Source organism: Myxocyprinus asiaticus, chromosome 18 (genome assembly GCF_019703515.2).
Source record: "Myxocyprinus asiaticus isolate MX2 ecotype Aquarium Trade chromosome 18, UBuf_Myxa_2, whole genome shotgun sequence".
In the NCBI taxonomy this organism is placed as follows: domain Eukaryota; kingdom Metazoa; phylum Chordata; class Actinopteri; order Cypriniformes; family Catostomidae; genus Myxocyprinus; species Myxocyprinus asiaticus.
In genome coordinates, this window is record NC_059361.1 from 10,636,278 (window position 1) to 10,654,714 (window position 18,437).

General features: G+C 37.5%; 1 protein-coding gene across 1 annotated transcript in view; it reads right to left on the minus strand.

Annotated features, from left to right (window-relative positions):
- LOC127456192 (PTB-containing, cubilin and LRP1-interacting protein-like) overlaps nt 1-13,366 on the minus strand; it is a 38,329-nt gene extending 24,963 nt beyond the window's left edge. Inside the window, exon 1 of the mRNA XM_051724563.1 lies at nt 12,638-13,366. Within this exon, the coding sequence (XP_051580523.1) occupies nt 12,638-12,667 (30 nt within the window). The 5' untranslated portion in view covers nt 12,668-13,366. The remainder of the gene's footprint in view (nt 1-12,637) is intronic.
- Between the last annotated feature and the right edge of the window lie 5,071 nt (nt 13,367-18,437).

The window sequence follows — 18,437 nt, forward strand, 5'->3', positions numbered from 1 at the left end:
GCATTCAGAAGCGGTTTTCGTCTTGCCCTTTACGCACTGAGATTTGACCAGATTCCTTGAATCTTTTAACTATATTTTGCACTGTAGAGGCTGAAATGGCCAAAATCCTTCCAATTTGTCTTTGGGGAACATTGTTCTCAAAATGCTGGATTATTTGCTGAAGCATCTGTTGGCTGTTTGCTGTCTCGAATGATCCTTCTTCTTGAAGGACTAGGCTGTATTTGGAGGCTCATTATATACTATGACACGATTGCCTCACCTGTTTAACATCTCCTGTTTCACATATTTATTATTTTAAATTATTTATTATTTATCACATATTTAGTTATTTTAACTCGTCAAATTGTTATTAGTCTTAAATTGCCCCTGTCTCAACTTTTTTGGAGCGTGTTGCAATCATCTGATTTGAAATGACTGTACATAAAAACAAAACAAAGAAATTCACAAGGTAAAACATCATGTAGTGTTTAGCTGTAGTGCTTTCAATATAGCAAAGGGTGAATATAATTGACAAATTACTCATTTTTGTTTTTATTAGCGTTTTTTATACATTCCCAACTTTTTTGGAATTGGGGTTGCAGAATATTCCTGCAAATTTTTGTTTTGTGGCTGTTTGTTCATTTGTTAGATTCAAGGCCATTTATAGGTTAGAACACTGCTTAAGGTTAACAAAATTACTTTGTAGCCAATGTTCCCATTAAAATATATAGAACTAACCTTACACCCCGGGATGTACCCATATATTTGTCCAATAAAATGCTCTCTAAAATGAGAATGTTCCCTCCCCCTAATATCCCTTATATAAAATGTAAGGAATTATTACATCACCTTCCTCCAGCTAGCTATATCAAGTGCAAATCATGGGTCATATCAGTGATATAAATAAAAGGCACTTAGCTATTTGAAAAATGGGATGGGCTCTTTGATATGTCCCACCCCAACTTCTTGTTTCAACAGGAAATACATCAACACAGGAAAGAAACACGTTGCTCGTCAAACAATTTCATGGTATCTTTTAAGACAGCTTCATGATGGTGTGAAGTTCTAGAAGTTAAAAGCAACAATCTATCACTTGTCTAAACAAAACAGGAGGAGAAGAGAAAAACTCCCAGATCAGACTGGAGTCCTGACAGATATACCTGGTTACGAAGTATGAACATGTGTCCAGACAAAGCTTGTAAGTTTCCTGTTGGAGTGTGCTTATAACTTTGCAAGTGTCTGTGCTGCATTTCACATGGACCTGCCAGGGCCAAGTCAGCACAGACATATGGGAGGTCACCATGCGCCCCACGGAAAAGCGAGAACCACACATTATAGCGACCATGAGGAGTTACCCCATGTGACTCTACCCTCCCTAGCAACCGGGCCAATTTGGTTGCTTAGGAGACCTGGCTGGAGTCACTCAGCATGCCCAGGATTCGATCTCGTGACTCCAGGGGTGGTAGTCAGCATTAATACTCGTTTTTTTTTTTTTTTTTTTTTTTAAGCAAAACTGAGGGAGTAAAAAAGTGCATTGTAAAGCACTTACAATGGAAGTGAATGGTGCCAGCGTTTTGGAGGGTTTAAATGCTAAAATATTTTTACTCGCACTTACATGATTCTGTAAAAAACATGGACTCTTTGACCTTTAGAATGAAGTTGTATAAAAATCATAATTTTTATGTTGGGATTACTGTTCTGCGGATACACTTCTTTTTGATTCGTCACTTATTCGTTCCTGTGGGTAGCACCAGAACATCAATAAAGTGTGTCATCACGCAACTGAAGTCAGGTATATATAGCAAATAGCTTTTCTTTAGACTAATTCTGGCTGTTTTTCATTGTTGGATATCAGAAACATATGAAGACAACAAGGAGTCAAGTTTATGTTCTTCTGTTAAAGAAAGACAACAGTCCAGGATAATAACCAATCAGCTCCATGTAGACAAAGAAGTTATTTCACCTCCCTTCTGGGTATCCTTAAGAGGACATCATGCAGAAGTTCCCAGGATTACAGGGTTTACCGACATTATATTGTCATGACATCAAAGTTGAAATATTGGAAATAACTTTACACAAACAAGGTTCTTAAGCAATATCACACTTGAGTCATGTTACCACCATGGAGAGGCGTCAAAAGCTAGTTGTTTTCAGCTGTACAGGCTGTAATATAGTGAAGAGGAATGCATATTTTATAAACTGTACCCCCAACCCAAACCACAAACCTAAACTTAACCATCAGTGGAGTAAAATTGTAATGTAAGAGGAACAACCGCAAGATGCTTAAAGAAGTCTCCAACAATCCTAAAATGTTATCTCGGGACCTACAGGTAGCTCTTGCCACAGTTGATGTCAAAGTACATGCATCTACCATAAGAAAAAGACTGCACAAGTTTGATTTGCATGGGAGGTGTGCAAGGAGGAAACCCTTGCTGTCAAAAGAAAAAAAAACATCAGAGCAAGACTAAAGTTTGCCAGAGAACACCCAGACTAAGACCAGGACTTATGGAACAATGTGCTTTGGACAGATGAATCCAAAGTTGAATTGTTTGGGCACAGTAACAGAAGACATGTGTGGTGCAAACCAAAGACAGCATTTGAGCACAAGAACCTCATACCAACTGTGAAGCATGGGGGTGGAAATGTCATGGTTTGGGGCTGTTTTGCTGCAGCAGGGCCTGGCCAGCTCACTATCATAGAATCCACTATGAATTCTTCATTGTATCAGAGGGTGCTTGAGGAAAATGTAAGACCATCTGTCCGAAAATTGAAGCTGAAGCGGATGTGGACTATGCAACATGACAATGACCAAAAACATTCCAGTAAATCCACCAAGGAATGGCTCAAAAGAAAGAAATGGAGAGTTCTGGAATGGCCAAGTCAAAGCCCGGATCTTAATCCTATTGAGATGCTGTGGGGTGATTTGAAACGGGCTGTGCATGCAAGAAACCCCTCAAACATCACACAGCTGAAAAAATTCTGCATGGAGAAGTAGGAAAAACTTTCTCCCAGTTGATGTCAGAGACTGGTAGACAGTTATAGGAAACGTCTTATTGAGGTTATTTCAGCCAAAGTGGGCAATACCAGCTATTAGGGCATAGGGTGTCCTAACTTTTTCCTCAGTAGGAATTGGCATCTTTGTAAATTTTTTGTTAAATAAATGATATCATGTTTAAAATTTCATTGTTTTTGGTTCAATTACATCACCTTTATCTATAGATATTGTTTGAAAGAAGATAAAATATTGATATGTCCATATTTCTTAAAAAAGAACTAAATATTTCATGGGGTGTCCTAATTTTTTCACATGACTGTATATACAACAGTTCAATGAACAAGTACATTTAAAAAAATTAGGAAAAACTGAGTACGGTCACAAAAAAAAACAAAACAAAAATAAAATGCATTTGTGCATGGAACTACTTTCTTACGCAACAGATCAGAATCTGCCGTTGCTGGTTCAAACCAAATGATGCGTCCAAGCCTTCGTTAGTAATTCAAAAATGTCACTTCAGAAATAGTATCACGGCTTGTGCTGTTTCTACCAAGTTACTGGATAAACAAGGATGGATGTGTGTGTGAGAGAGAGCAAGAGAGAGCGAGAGAGAGAGAGAGAGATGGAGTGTGTGCGATCACCTGTTGCCACTCCCAAGCAGAGATGCTGTCAGCTTTCTGAAGATCAGCTTTCTCAGTGGAAAAACAGCCGTCCAAACGGGGGTATTTCTCCCTATTTTGTGGTGTGCAAGAGCCATTCACTATAGAAACCACAATCTTCTCTGCTATTTTAAACAGTGTGTCCTCTCCAATGTGGAAAGTCCGGTAAGAGATAAGCACCTTGAGTTTGTGTAATTAATCAGTCTGAAGTGTCTCTCAGCTGTAATGAGCCGTAATTCTGAAGTTGTTCGTTTAAAGCCATTTAAAGCTATTTCCTAGCTTTAGTAGTGTAGTAGTAATACAAGCAATCATGTAGTGCTGTTGTATGTAAACACTGACTGACACTGACTTACTTCACATGATCTTTTGCCACCACCTGCTGGCTAACATAAGTAATGTCAAAAAATTACATGTAAAGAGACACCTATACAGTAGCTCTTAACGCATCTGCACTGCTCTTACACTTTAGTTTAGTATGGCACGATCATAAGCGAAGTGATACACACAGTAAAGCGTACGAGTGATAATGGTGTGAGACCATCAGTACTCGTGAAACGTCTCTCGTCGAATCAGATTCGAGGACCGGAACTAACTGTTGTAAATATACATATATACATACACACATACATACACACACATACATCAGCCACAACATTAAAACCACCTGCCTAATATTGTGTAGGTCCCCCTCGTGCTGTCAAAACAGCGCCAACCCACATCTCAGAATAGCATTCTGAGATGATATTCTTCTCACCACAAATGTTCAGAGTGGTTATCTGAGTTACTGTAGATTCTGTTAGTTTGAACCAGTCTGGCCATTCTCTGTTGACCTCTCTCACCAACAAGGCATTTCATCCGTAGAACTGTCCCTTACTGGATGTTTTTGGCACCATTCGGAATAAATTCTAGAGACTGTTGTGCATGAAAATCTCAGGAGATCAGCAGTTACAGAAATACTCAAACCAGCCCGTCTGGCACCAACAATCATCCATGCGATTATCTAATCAGCCAATCGTGTGGCAGCAGTGCAGTGCATAAAATCATGTAGTTACAGGTCAGGAGCTTCAGTTAATGTTCACATCAACCATCAGAATGGGGAAAAAATGTGATCTCGGTGATTTGGACCGTGGCATGATTGTTGGTGCCAGATGGGCTGGTTTGAGTATTTCTGTAACTGTTGATCTCCTGGGATTTTCACGCTCAACAGTCTCTAGAGTTTATTTTATTTATGGTTCGAACTGACAAATTCTACGGTAACTCAGATAACAGCTCTGTACAATTGTGGTGAGAAGAATAGCATTAGCCAATGGCTCCTAAATATTTTTTTTTAGTCTGGATCCCTGTACAGTACATGTTGTCATATCATTATAAAGTAATTAATTTGTTGACTAAATGCTGCATTAGTAGAGAACAGCAGTATGTTTGCCAACAAGGCTGAGAGGACGCTAACATTAAAGCTAACCTCAAGTGGTTAGAACAATGTGAAAAAAATACACGTAAGTCCTACCCAAATGTTTAAATGTCACGATTGTTACCATCTATTTGCATTAGTTTATATCCGGCTGGTCAAGTTTATGCATTTGTTAGCCAGCTAATTTGCTTGTGCTAAAGCTTGTGACGTGAGAAAGCAAATTAATATCTTCATGCAGCCGAGAGAAACGTATAAGCAAATCAGAAGCGCATCTGATTTAAATTAATTCTTTTTCATCCTTACTGTAATACGATGACTTCAGATCGATCACATTCTTGCGCTAAAAAAGAAAGCAGGTGTCTCAATATGCTTTTAAAGTCCTTTTTTATTAGACATGTCATCTAAAAAACAGTGGGCCTGCATGAGACGCTGAATAAACAAAAACAAAAGGTAACAAAGACATTCGACTAGTGTGTGTTTGCACAGAAAAACAAATGGATGGTTGCAAAAGCACAGCCCCTTACAGCTAGTGGAGGTCTTTGGCCTCTTATAGGCATTTCTCAGATTAAGCAATGAGTTGTTTAAATGCTTTGTCGGGAAAGATGTTCAACTTGGAAATGTGTGTCTCGAGATCCTCGGTTCCAGTCTGTTGTGTTCCTTCTGTTTGAACAGCCCCTGACCTGGGCTCATTGTCTGAGCCGCTTTGACACAGAGTTCAGCCGAATACCACTGCTATCTGTGAATATTGCTACTCTACATACAACTGTACTAAATAAAAAACAATGTGGTAATTCGCTGTTATTATAAAGCTTGAGTCTGGAGTAGTAGGAATCAGTGCAAGTGTAACACCATGTGAACTGTCTATTGAAGCGTTTCCCCCCTCATTTACTTTTGACTTAGCATTTAAGAATATGGACCGACTAAAACTTTTTATTTATTTATTTTATGCACATTAGTTGAAAATGAAATGATAGGAATCTTCTATGCAATAATATAACAGTGCTGAATGTTTTATGTATTTATTGTGCCCTCTTGTGGACTAAGGAAACAACGTAAATTTAAAAATCAGCTGACTTTAAAATTCAAATATTAGTCCATATATATTCATATTTACATATTTATTTCAATCAAAAAAGTACAATACATTATCATGGTTCAGTCAGTCCTGTTTATTTTTGTAATAAATTCAGCACTATTTTACTTTGAGTGTTATTTTTTCATTCAGTATCAATTTTAAAAACTATCGTTTGATTAATCGGTTATCGGCAGGTCATGCCCAACTTAGTTATCAGTATCGGTAAAATCCACTATCCGTCGTCCTCTACCTCCCACCTTCCTCAAAACACAAATCAATGTTAGCTAGCATTGATGCACAGAGGCTATTAAACCACCCACTGACACACACAAATAAAAACACACTCACTGGTTCAGTGTAAATACATCCATACATTTAAAAGACCCTGATTTATTTACATATGTTTCAGACACATACACACCCCAACATAACCATCTCTCTGTGAACCTTGTGGGAGAGTCTTACCAGACACTAGAGTATCTAACGACAGACAGACATTTCTGTGGTTTACCCTCAAACTCACTCAACACACACACACACACACACACACACACACACTAAAACCAAGCTGAAACCAAATGATATTCTTGGAAACTGGGAGTTGTAATAGAATAGGCTGTATTGTACTGCAGTTCTCTCAATTAATCCTTTAAAGAACACCCAAAAACATACTTCATACAAGTGTTTCTTTACACAGGCCAGCACATGCCATGCCCAAATCCCTCCTCTCCATATAAACACACTACAGAAAGAGTGCATTAAACTTTGAGCATGGGTTCACTTCAGTTCACATAACCATATTAACAGTAAATATGACCAATGCAGAGTGTTGCAATAGGACATGCAATTAACAACTCATAAAACACTGTGGGTACAAAATTACCTACATCTGAAAAACTTTGTTTTTAACAAAACATTGTTTTTAGTGTCTAAAACAAACACTGATTTTAAAAGCGTGTCACACATGTTTGAGGAAAAGGGATATGAAATGTAAGCGTTAGCAGAAAAAAAGATTACTCAGTAATAGATGTACGCATATAGAGAGCAAAGAACAAACTTGTTGCGTCCAATGCAACAAATGAGGAGTTTATTTTGAGGTGAAAGAATGTCCCAATAGACACCCAATAAATCTATGCTGTGGGCATAACCTGCAGTGAAAATGCTATGTAAGACATTTTTTTCTGCTGTCTTGGATTGTGCAACATGAAATATCCTAAATATTTCTAAGATCCTGCTCAAAAGACCAGTTTATAGCAGCATGCATTCCATTCTGGTCAAGGCCGGTTTATGCTGGTAAGGTACTGGGTAGGGTTGCACCAGCTGTTCGTAAGGTCTCACTGAAGTTGAAATGTAAAGTTCACACTAAGGGCTTAGTAACTACTAGTTAGTTTGTAACTAAGTCAGAGCTTAATTTGGTTGCAGCACCTGTTCTTAAGGCAAGACTTAACTAGAAGGTCGTAAGCTCTCCGTAAAGTAATGCGTAGTCGCATAATATGACGTTTACCTTAATTGATCAAATAAGCAGCCTTGAAATTTGTACGCAGAGGTGTTAAACAGCCGTGAATTTCAGTTTGATCTTGTTCAAACCTTGTTTGCTCGTAACTGTCAGCTGTAATAAATTATAACCACACTGAAATATGATACGTAATAAAACAAGATTTCATTAATGATATATTTAGCTTATGTAAATAACAATATTCAATAACTGTATCTAAAATGAATAAGGGACAATAAATAAATAAATACTAATACAACAGGCTGGAAAAATAGACATTTATTCATTTTAATATCTATTTTGTATATGCTGAAACTTGACACCGGGCAGAGTACACAGGAAAGTGCACCGTTAAATCGGTTTCACACTGAAGAAGTAAGTTTTTTACATAATGTTTTCTCCCATAAATGTAAACGAGTGTAAATGCCAACACCACTATATATGTCAAAAGGAATGAAGCCTGTCAACCAAAACATGAGCTCATTGATGTCATTAAGTGAGTCTGCTTTTTATTCCATCTGTTACTCCTGGTCGGAGGCTTCCGTAAATATTTAGTTCATACGTAGGGTTATGTCCTACCTAAATTTAATGGTGCAATGCTCAAATATTTAGTAGTGTGTAAATTGTGAATTAGTGCCCATTTACGCCACAACTAGACTAAGTTATAACATACGTATAGATGGTGCAACCGACCCCTGGTGAAGCTGGTCGACCAACATAGTAGTTCTGTTGAAGCTGCTTGACCAATGGTTAAAGGAACAATTCACCCAAAAAATTTTTTTTTTTGCACTAAACAAAGCAATTCTCACTTGAACACGTGAGCCACTGTGGACGAGCTTCTCTCATAGTTCTTATGCACTCATGAATGTGAAATGGACTTCAAGGTTTTTCAACCTGGTCTCATAAAATCACATAAATACACCTTCTGCAAAATGAATTTAACCTGGCTTGTTGTATATAACAATCTCATATCTGCATTCACAGGTCGCCGTCATACAAACCTTTATCATTTTACACACATTTGTTAACAGCCAGATATGTTCTTTGCGATAAACAATAGCTATAATATGGTGCTGATTAGTTTATATTGATTCGTTGCGCCCTCTTATAGACATATAGACATTTCCCCCCCTACCTGAAATAATGTCATTAAAATTCAAATATTAATTAAGCTTTAGGTTTAGGCACCCTTTCAAAGGTGCCTCAAATGTCCTATTGTGTTCTCAAGGAGCTTCAATAAATAGGCCCTATTTCAAGTGCCTTCAAGTTGGGGTTACTGGAGAAGGAGGTATTTAGAGCTGCTGAAACTCAACGGTGCCATTTTGTAAGATCCTCAAATAAATGCCATTTTTGAAAGGGTGCCTAGAGGTTCTCCAAAGGGCTCCACCAATGTGGCATTTGAGAAAGCCCAAATGGTTCTTAAAGTATCTTTTCATTGTAACAGTGAGCACAGTGGGGACTCCAATACAAAAGCATCCAAAACACAAAATATGCTGGTAACCAGCCATGTTGCCCTCTTTAGCAAGGCAGTGAGTGGCAGCAAAAAGTAAACCCCTTTATGTGAGCTACCTGAATCAATCAATTTGAATACACTCACCATCACATATTTACAACACTTTTACTAATACACAAAACCATGGATCAAACACAACATACGTAGGATTTTTCTTCAAAGCATATATTATTTATGAGTGTCAAAACCTTTGCATCAGGACAAAAGTGGATCATCCTGGCTACAAAGATCAGAAGTGGAACTCTATAACATCTAAAGGAATAACAGAATACACAAGAATGGTTCCATGTCACAGAAAGGGAGAGAATAGAATGAGACTTGGCATCGCCATCAACACAGCGATGTCTGTTACCATGGAAATACCACAAAAAGAGAAACTGCTGGTAGCCATGGTTACCATGCAGTGGACACAGTGCGAGTGATTCACTGAATTCTAAGAAAAGTGTGTTGAGAAAGAATCGGTGTATGCAAATGAAAATTTGAGGGGTTGAGAATTAGGTCTTGTTTCAATCCATTGTCGGGAGGTCTTACTAAACCCAGTGCCCATCACTAGGGTGGCATTCATATAACTGAACTGAACCATGCCTAGATGGTCATGAATACAAGTCCTTGGTTGTATGGTTTTTCTGTGATCACTATTGGAAATTTATTGAGATCCAATCAATCTGGTCACAGAGGCAGTCAGCTCCTAATAATAACCAGATAAATTTTACAATACCCTTGGTAAGACTGATCTATGGTACTAAGAATATGTGCATTCAAGCATCTGTTTATGAAACAGCGAGATTATATTGGTTAGAATGTTCTGTATTATTTTTAGATAGAAGTGTGAGGGTAATCTAAAGAAAGTGAAGGTTTGTCTCAAGGCCTTAAATTTTATTTATTTTTTTATAACAGTGAAGAGATACACTACCGGTCAAAAGTTTTGAAACACTTGACTGAAATGTTTCTCATGATTTTAAAAATCTTTTCATCTGAAGGCGTATGCTTAAATGACTGAAATTAATTTTGTAGACAAAAATATAATTGTGCCACCATATTAATTTATTTCATTATAAAACTAAAATGTAACTAAAAAAAAAAAAAAGTTTTTGAAATTGATGACTTGGACCAAATAATACAGAAAAGCAGCCAATAAGTGCCCAACATAGACAGAAACTCATTAAGCACTGTTTAAAAAGCATCCCAGGGTGATACCTCAATAAGTTGGTTGAGAAAATGTCAAGAGTACATGTCTGCAAATTCTAGGCAAAGGGTGACTACTTTGAAGATGCTAAAATATAACACAGTTTTGATTTATTTTAGATTTTGTTTAGGCACAACATAATTCCCATAGTTCCATTTACATTATTCCATAGTTTTGATGACTATTATTCTAAAATGTGAAGAAAAAAAGAATGAGTAAGTTTTTCAAAACTTTTGACTGGTAGTGTATCTTCAGATTGATAAAAAAAAAAAAATCACACCAAAAGAGATGTTAGACAGAATGTTAGAACTGTGCTGTCATATTTCAGAAAGAATAAAAAGTGTGAAAACATGAGTAGTTTCCATGTTTCTGAGCTCCAAATATGTCACTTAATCACAAACAAATTAAAAAAAAGAATGCTCTGGGTATACTTCCATTTTGACATGAACACTCAGTGTCTGCATACAGTCGAACGTGAGCTGTTAAAGTACACTCCATTTAACTTTGTGCGCATACACAGGTGGATGGCACATGTGCGCTATGACTGCTGTGAGACACCGGACTTTCTCTTCAGGTATTTAGACACATAAATAAACTTTCTTTATATTCTTTCAGACTTGAGTTATATAAATGCACACCTCCTCACACATGCGCTCTTGACTTGCACATCTGCTGTTGTTATTTTTACCTTCATCTCCTGATGTTTAGCGGCAATTACATCTTCTTCTAGTGCTTCTTCGTGGCAGCAATGTCTCAAATGTTAGTGTTGCCACATTGTGGATCCACTTGTTAGTGCAAATAAATCCAGGTGCATGTGCATTCTGCGCGTTCAAAGAGGCACGGTTAGAAAAATCGGGCTGCACGTGTTCAGTTCTTGCGCACTCTGCTGATGATGAGATTTGCGTCACGCGTCCTTGTATGTGGCCGCTCAGCATTTGCATCTGAACTAAGTATACTTTGGGCTTAAGAGAGAGAGAGCCTCTTGCAAGGCCCCTTACATGTTTTTTACACTGTGATTTATTTATTTCAAGAACATGCTCACTCCTTTGTTTTGTCTATAACGGTGTTAAACTGAAAACATGACTTCAATGGACAGAGGACATGGATGATGCTTTAAGGAACAGGCCTTTTCAAACCATGTGAAAAATATGTGAAATACCACAAAATTAAATCAAACCAAAACATAAACAGGCATTTTTTGAGTATAACTAACGAACTCAAGGCGATTAAATAAGGTTGTAATCTTTTGGATTACTTCAGGAAGGATTTGTTTTAATCTTTAGCCCAATTTGTGCATCTTTATAGTACCTTCCTAAAGATTTATAAACTCTTGTTGTTGTTACATGCTTTAAAATCATTATAGTGTTTTCATACCGCAATTTTGCTATGCATTACAGAAAATTATGTTGATCAAATCACTTGAAGTAGCTTTAAAAAAAAGTTTACTATGCTATTTAATCACTGTCGCCTTGCCAACTCTGTGAGGAAAGATTGTGCAAGTTCATCTGGCAAAGCCCATCCCTCTCCACATCTGGATAATATTACAAACAGTGGAGAGTGAAGCCCAGCACCCCTGGAGATAAAAATACTTCACATTAACTTTTTATTTTATTTATTAAAACGAGATTTACAGGGAACTATTTGCCTACCAACTATCTGAATCCAACTGCCTGGTGAAATTAGGCTTAATACTATTACGCACGGGAATTGGAGGCCAATGTCGCTGCCCAGCGCAGATATAAAAATCTAGATGCACAGCTTGTCAACAGATGTGCTGTGAGTATAAAACCGGCTTAAGGGGCGTTCACACAGGACGCACAGCGTTTATAAAAATTGAACTGTTGTAACTTGACCCACCGTACTAAAAACTTACTTAGACCAACAAGTAAAAATAGCGAAGACGGAACGCAAACGCGTCCTGTGTGAACGCCACCACTGCAAGTATACCGCACAACAAAGTTGTTCCAGACGCAAGGCCATGTAAATGTTGTGAAATGGCCTTGGGTCTGGATAGAAATGTCGTCTTAAGGTTTAGGGGCAAGTTTTTAAAAAAGAAAGCATAACTTCAGCTAAATTTTGTGATCTCCCAGCTGCTGGCCAGAAGATCGCGCTTCAGAGATGAGGAGGAATACAAACTTGCAGTCGCAGAAAAATCGTAATTTATCCCTGTATCAGTTTGTGTGAGCAATAAATGGAGATTGAGGGGGGTGTTAGCATGTGTACTTGCTGGTTGGCCTGCACACCAGGGCTCCAAAAACGCACAACAGATATCAAAAGCATTTCTTGCTCTTATTATGTATAAACACAAAGCCATCCAGTCTTACCTGCAATCGCTCCGACGCAGGCTGCCACATTTTAGTTGTGTATAAGCTCGATTCTCAGATTGGTCAGCTTGCTCGTGGCAGAGGGAAAGTCCAGCTAGAACATCTGCTTGCTGGCGGCGCTTTCTCGCTCCTTCTCTCTCCTCCAGCAATCCCGAGAAAAAACACAAGGACACTGTGAATTCCAACGGTGAGCAAGAACGAAACTCCGCCTGCAAAAACCAGCACAGGCTCTTTTCTTTCTTTCTCTCTCCCCCCTTGCTAGAGTCCTCCGCCTCCTTTCAACTGATATTAGTCTCACAGTGACCGGCAGAGGGAGGCAGAGGGTCGCTATTTAATTGCAGCGCTCGATTCCATTTCAACCGAGTACAGTAAAACTTGAGTGCATTCCAATGTTTTGTGTGTCTGTAACCGTTCTGATGTAGTGAACTAACATGTATTACAACGTAGGCTTTCAAACCAACAGGTTACTCAATTAGGGGTGGTAATATAATAGTATTCTGCATACTGTGCTGTATAATTCTTAAATATGTTAAACAGTACTGTATTATGGAATGCTAAAGATTTCAGTCCGTAGTGTGCTACATTGTTCAGATAAAAATGTAGTCTAGAAAATTATATTAAAACACTATTCCGAACATTCCAAATCATCTTTTAGGTTTTGAATTTGAGGTTAATCATATTGAAAACTGCAAGCGTATTTGTCACCCTTAATTCATTTCATGCTAATTTCATGAATTTTATATCCCAGGGGTTGATTTATATTAAAACTTACAGATTTCAACCTTAATAATGCATTTTTGGTCCTTTTTTTATTTTTATTTTTTTTAATTCCTTTATTTATAGATGTAACTGTTTTAGCCTTATCCCAGACTTTCATTATTAAATGAAAAACCATTATGTAAATACAAATGATTACATGTTTAAACTATGATAACCTAAACAAAGAGTGAAATACACATAAACCATTTCAATAATTATTGTGTGAAAATTATAAAAAAAAAAAAAAAAAAAAAATGCTGGAAATAACACTGTGGTGGGATTTTGTTTTCATGGGAATTACTTTCAGATTTTTTTATTTATTTATTTATTTATTTTTTTTAAATAAAAACTGGTACATGTTTTTGGTCCCAATTTTATGTTGCCCAAAAAATTCGGCCATTCAGCCCCGTTTCGTGGCCGGCCCACAGGGAAAAGTCCCGGTTATCCCAATGACCAGAGTATCGTCAGAGCCCGCCAGTTTTACTCTCAGAACATCTGGAAGCCACACAAGGTCACTAAAGGGTCTAGGACACTGTTTGAACTCCATATAAGGGCACAGCCAGCTGGGGGACACTCCATGTGCAGACAGTCAAAAGCATTCCAGCTGTGAAAAAAAGCATCCTTCCTGTAGCTTACTGTCTGTATCTGTGCATGTGTCTCTCATCGGAGACATGAGACATGATTACAAAACTAAATGCTTTTACAAATGTCAAGTTTGCTTTGTGTACTAGTCTGAAAGTGGTTTCTGTGTGTAACAGAGATATATCAAGTGTGAGTGTGTGTGTGGCCGGGTTTAGGTGGTTTACTAGGACTTTTTTTTAGGTTACAAACTGGTAATTACAAGGGTATTATGCTATAAATGTGGTTTATGAGGACATTTCTAGTGTCCCCATAATTAAAATCACTTAAAAAACATACTAAACAATGTTTTATTGAAAATGTAAAAATGTAGAAAGTTTTTTGTGAGGATTAGGTTTAGGGGTAGGGTTAGGGTTAGGGGATAGAATCTATAGTTCCTACAGTATAAAAATCATTATGTCTGTGGAGAGTCCTCATAATGATAGCTGCACCAACGTGTGTGTGTGTATTCGTAAGAGAGACAGTGAGAGACTTACCATCTGTTCTTTGGCTTAAAAAGACAAAAACAGTACTGATACGTGTGGAATCCTCCAAAACGTCTTGTTCTCTGTGATACAGAGTTACAGAGTAGTCCTCACTTATCTAAAAGTAAATATCTTCCTCAACACATGCACATACAGTAGCCCCTACATACCACCAAGATTAATTTTTATTTAATTCAGGGTAACATCCATGTTTTAAAGGTATAGTTCAGCCAAAAATGAAAATTCTCTCAACATTTACTCACCCTCATGTCATCCCAGATGTGTAAGATTTTCTTTATTCTACTGAACACAAACAACATTTTTTTGAAAAATATATCAGCTCTGTAGGTCTACTCGATGCAAGTGAATGGTGGCCAGAACTTAAAAGGTCCAAAAAGCATATAAATGCAGCATAAAATTAATATGACTCAAGTGGTTAAAACTATATCTTCACAAATGATATGATAGGTGTTGGTGAGAAACAGATACATTTTATTTTTATTTTTATGATCAATCCCCACTTCCAGTTTCACATCCTTCTTTTGTTTTTGGCAATTCACATTCTTCATGCATATCACCACCTACTGGGCAGGGAGGAGAATTTATAGTAAAAAAGTATTTAAATATCGATCTGTTTCTCACTCACTCACACCTATCATATCGCTTCTGAAGATATAGATTTAACCACTGGAGTCTTATGGGTTACTTTTATGTTGCCATTATGGGTTTTTTGGAGCTTCAAATTTTGGTTACCATTCACTTGCATTGTGTGGACCTACAGAACTGAAATATTCTTCTAAAAATCTTCATTTGTGTTCTACAGAAGAAGATCATACACATCTGGGTTGGCATGAGGGTGAGAAAATTATGAGTTTTTTCATTCTGGGGTTAACCATCCCTTTAAAGTAGATTATATCTTTAGGTTCATTTAGATTATATTTTAATCATACATGCATTGAAAACCTGCAAGGAATATAGAGGCTTTCACCTTAACGTTTATTAGTACATCATATACTGTACTGTATAACCAAATTGGTTATCTTTTATCTACCAAAAATAGTGCTTAGGCTAGAAGCTTCCATTTAGAACTAATTTTGGACCGTTTTTTAACACCTAGCCTTAAAAAATAGTTCACCCAAAAATGAAAATTATGTTATTATTGACCCTTATGTCATTCCAAACCCATATGATTTTCTTTCTCTTGAATGGCTTGGAAGGTGAGTAGGGCCTAAATGATGATAACATTTTCACTTTTCACTTTCAGGCAAACAATTCCTTTAATGCAGGCACTGAAAAAGACAAACAGCAAACACTGGTTTCAGATTAGTTGCAGAGGGCAGCTCCTACCTGTCTATATACTAAGCAAGAGGATAACCAGAGAAATGCAATCAGTATATGTAAGAGGAGTAGATATGGAGGAAGGATAGGGAGATGGTAAAGGGGAAGAATGAAAACATACTATGAGTACCACTCCAGCCAGTCCCAAATGAAGAGAAAAAGAGAGCAAGAGAAAGTTGGAACCCACTGTGGGAACACTAGACGCACACGGTAGAAATACACCGGGAACTTAACTCAGACTCCAAGGCCTGGCTGAGACACTGCTCTTGTTCCAATACTCTTACCATGAGCTCACTAATGTCTGAATAGAGACTAATGAGGAAGCCAAGCTCATTTTTGGAGGCTATTTTTTAAATCCATCTCTATGCCAGTAAACATATTACAGAGATTACATGAAAAGTTCCATAGTTTCATGTTTGTTCAGTGCCCCTATTCGCATTTGTTTCCCATCTAAAACGTCTATAGTGCAGGCAACAATTTAAATTTTTACATTTTCCCTGCTTCTCATCCATCATGACACATTCTTACATAGTAATTTACCTACGCTTAATTAATAGTTTTTACTTAGTTTTAAGATTGTTCAGAGTTAGGGTTACACTTTGAGGTAATTTATTTATAGCAACTTTTGAAGGAGCTTTGCAGATGTATTGGAACAGAGATATCTTTCTCAGTTAAAGGAATAGTTCACCCAAAAATGAAAATTCTCTTATTATTTACTCACCCTCATGCCATCCCAGATGTGTATGACTTACTTTCTTCTACAAAACAAAAACAAAGATTTTAAGAAGAATATCTCAGCTCTGAAGGTTCATACAACGCAAGTGAAAGGTAACCAGACCTTTGAAGCTAAAAAAAAAAAATCACATAAAGGCCGCATAAAATTAACCCGTAAGACTCCAGTGGTTAAATCAATGTCTTCAGAAGTGATGTGATAAGTGTGGGTGAGAAACAGATCAATATTTAAGACTTTTTATTTTTATTTCTTTTTTTTTACTATAAATCTCCACTTTCTCTTTCACTTTCACATTCTTTTCCATTTTGAAAATGAAAGTGAAGATATATGTAAAATCAGGACTTGAATATTGTTCTGTTTCACACCCACATTTATCATATAGCTTCTGAAGATATGGATTTAACAACTGGAGTCATATGGATTATTTTCATGTTGCCTTTATGTGATTTTTGGAGCTTCAAAGGTCCGGTCACCATTTTCTTGCATTGTAAGGGCCAACAGAGCTGAAATGTTTTTCTAAAAATCTTTGTGTTCTGCAGAACACAATATATATAAAAATATACTGTATGTATGTGTGTGTGTGTATATATATATATATATATATATATATATATATATATACAGTGGTGTGAAAAAGTGTTTGCCCCCATCCTGATTTCTTATTTTTTTGCATGTTTGTCACACTTAAATGTTTCAGATCATCAAACAAGTTTAAATATTAGTCAAAGATAACACAAGTAAACACATAATGAAGTTTTTAAATGAAGGTTGTTATTATTAAGGGAAAACAAAATCCAAACCTACATGGCCCTGTGTGAAAAAGTGTTTGCCCCACCTGTTAAAACATAACTTAACTGTGGTTTATCACACCTGAGTTCAATTTCTCTAGCCACACCCAGGCCTGATTACTGCCACACCTGTTCTCAATCAAGAAATCACTTAAATAGGACCTGCCTGACAAAGTGAAGTAGACCAAAAGATCTTCAAAAGCTAGACATCATGCCGAGATCCAAAGAAATTCAGGAACAAATGAGAAAGAAAGTAATTGAGATCTATCAGTCTGGAAAAGGTTATAAAGCCATTTCTAAAGCTTTGGGACTCCAGAGAACCACAGTGAGAGCCATTATCCACAAATGGTGAAAACATGGAACAGTGGTGAACCTTCCCAGGAGTGGCCGGCTGACCAAAATTACCCCAAGAGCGCCGCGACGACTCATCCAAGAGGTCACAAAAGACCCCACAACAACATCCAAAGAACTGCAGGCCTCACTTGCCTCAGTTAAGGTCAGTGTTCATGACTCCACCATAAGAAAGAGACTGGGCAAAAATGGCCTGCATGGCAGAGTTCCAAGACGAAAACCACTGCTGAGCAAAAAGAACATTAAGGCTCGTCTCATTTTTGCCAGAAAACATCTTGATGATTCCCAAGACTTTTGGGAAAATACTCTGTGGACTGACGAGACAGAAGTTGAACTTTTTGGAAGGTGTGTGTCCCATTACATCTGGCGTAAAAGTAACACCGCATTTCAGAAAAAGAACATCATACCAACAGTAAAATATGGTGGTGGTAGTGTGATGGTCTGGGGCTGTTTTGCTGCTTCAGGACCTGGAAGACTTGCTGTGATAAATGGAACCATGAATTCTGCTGTCTACCAAAAAATCCTGAAGGAGAATGTCCGGCCATCTGTTCGTGACCTCAAGCTGAAGCGAACTTGGGTTCTGCAGCAGGACAATGATCCAAAACACACCAGCAAGTCCACCTCTGAATGGCTGAAGAAAAACAAAATGAAGACTTTGGAGTGGCCTAGTCAAAGTCCTGACCTGAATCCTATTGAGATGCTGTTGCATGACCTTAAAAAGGCAGTTC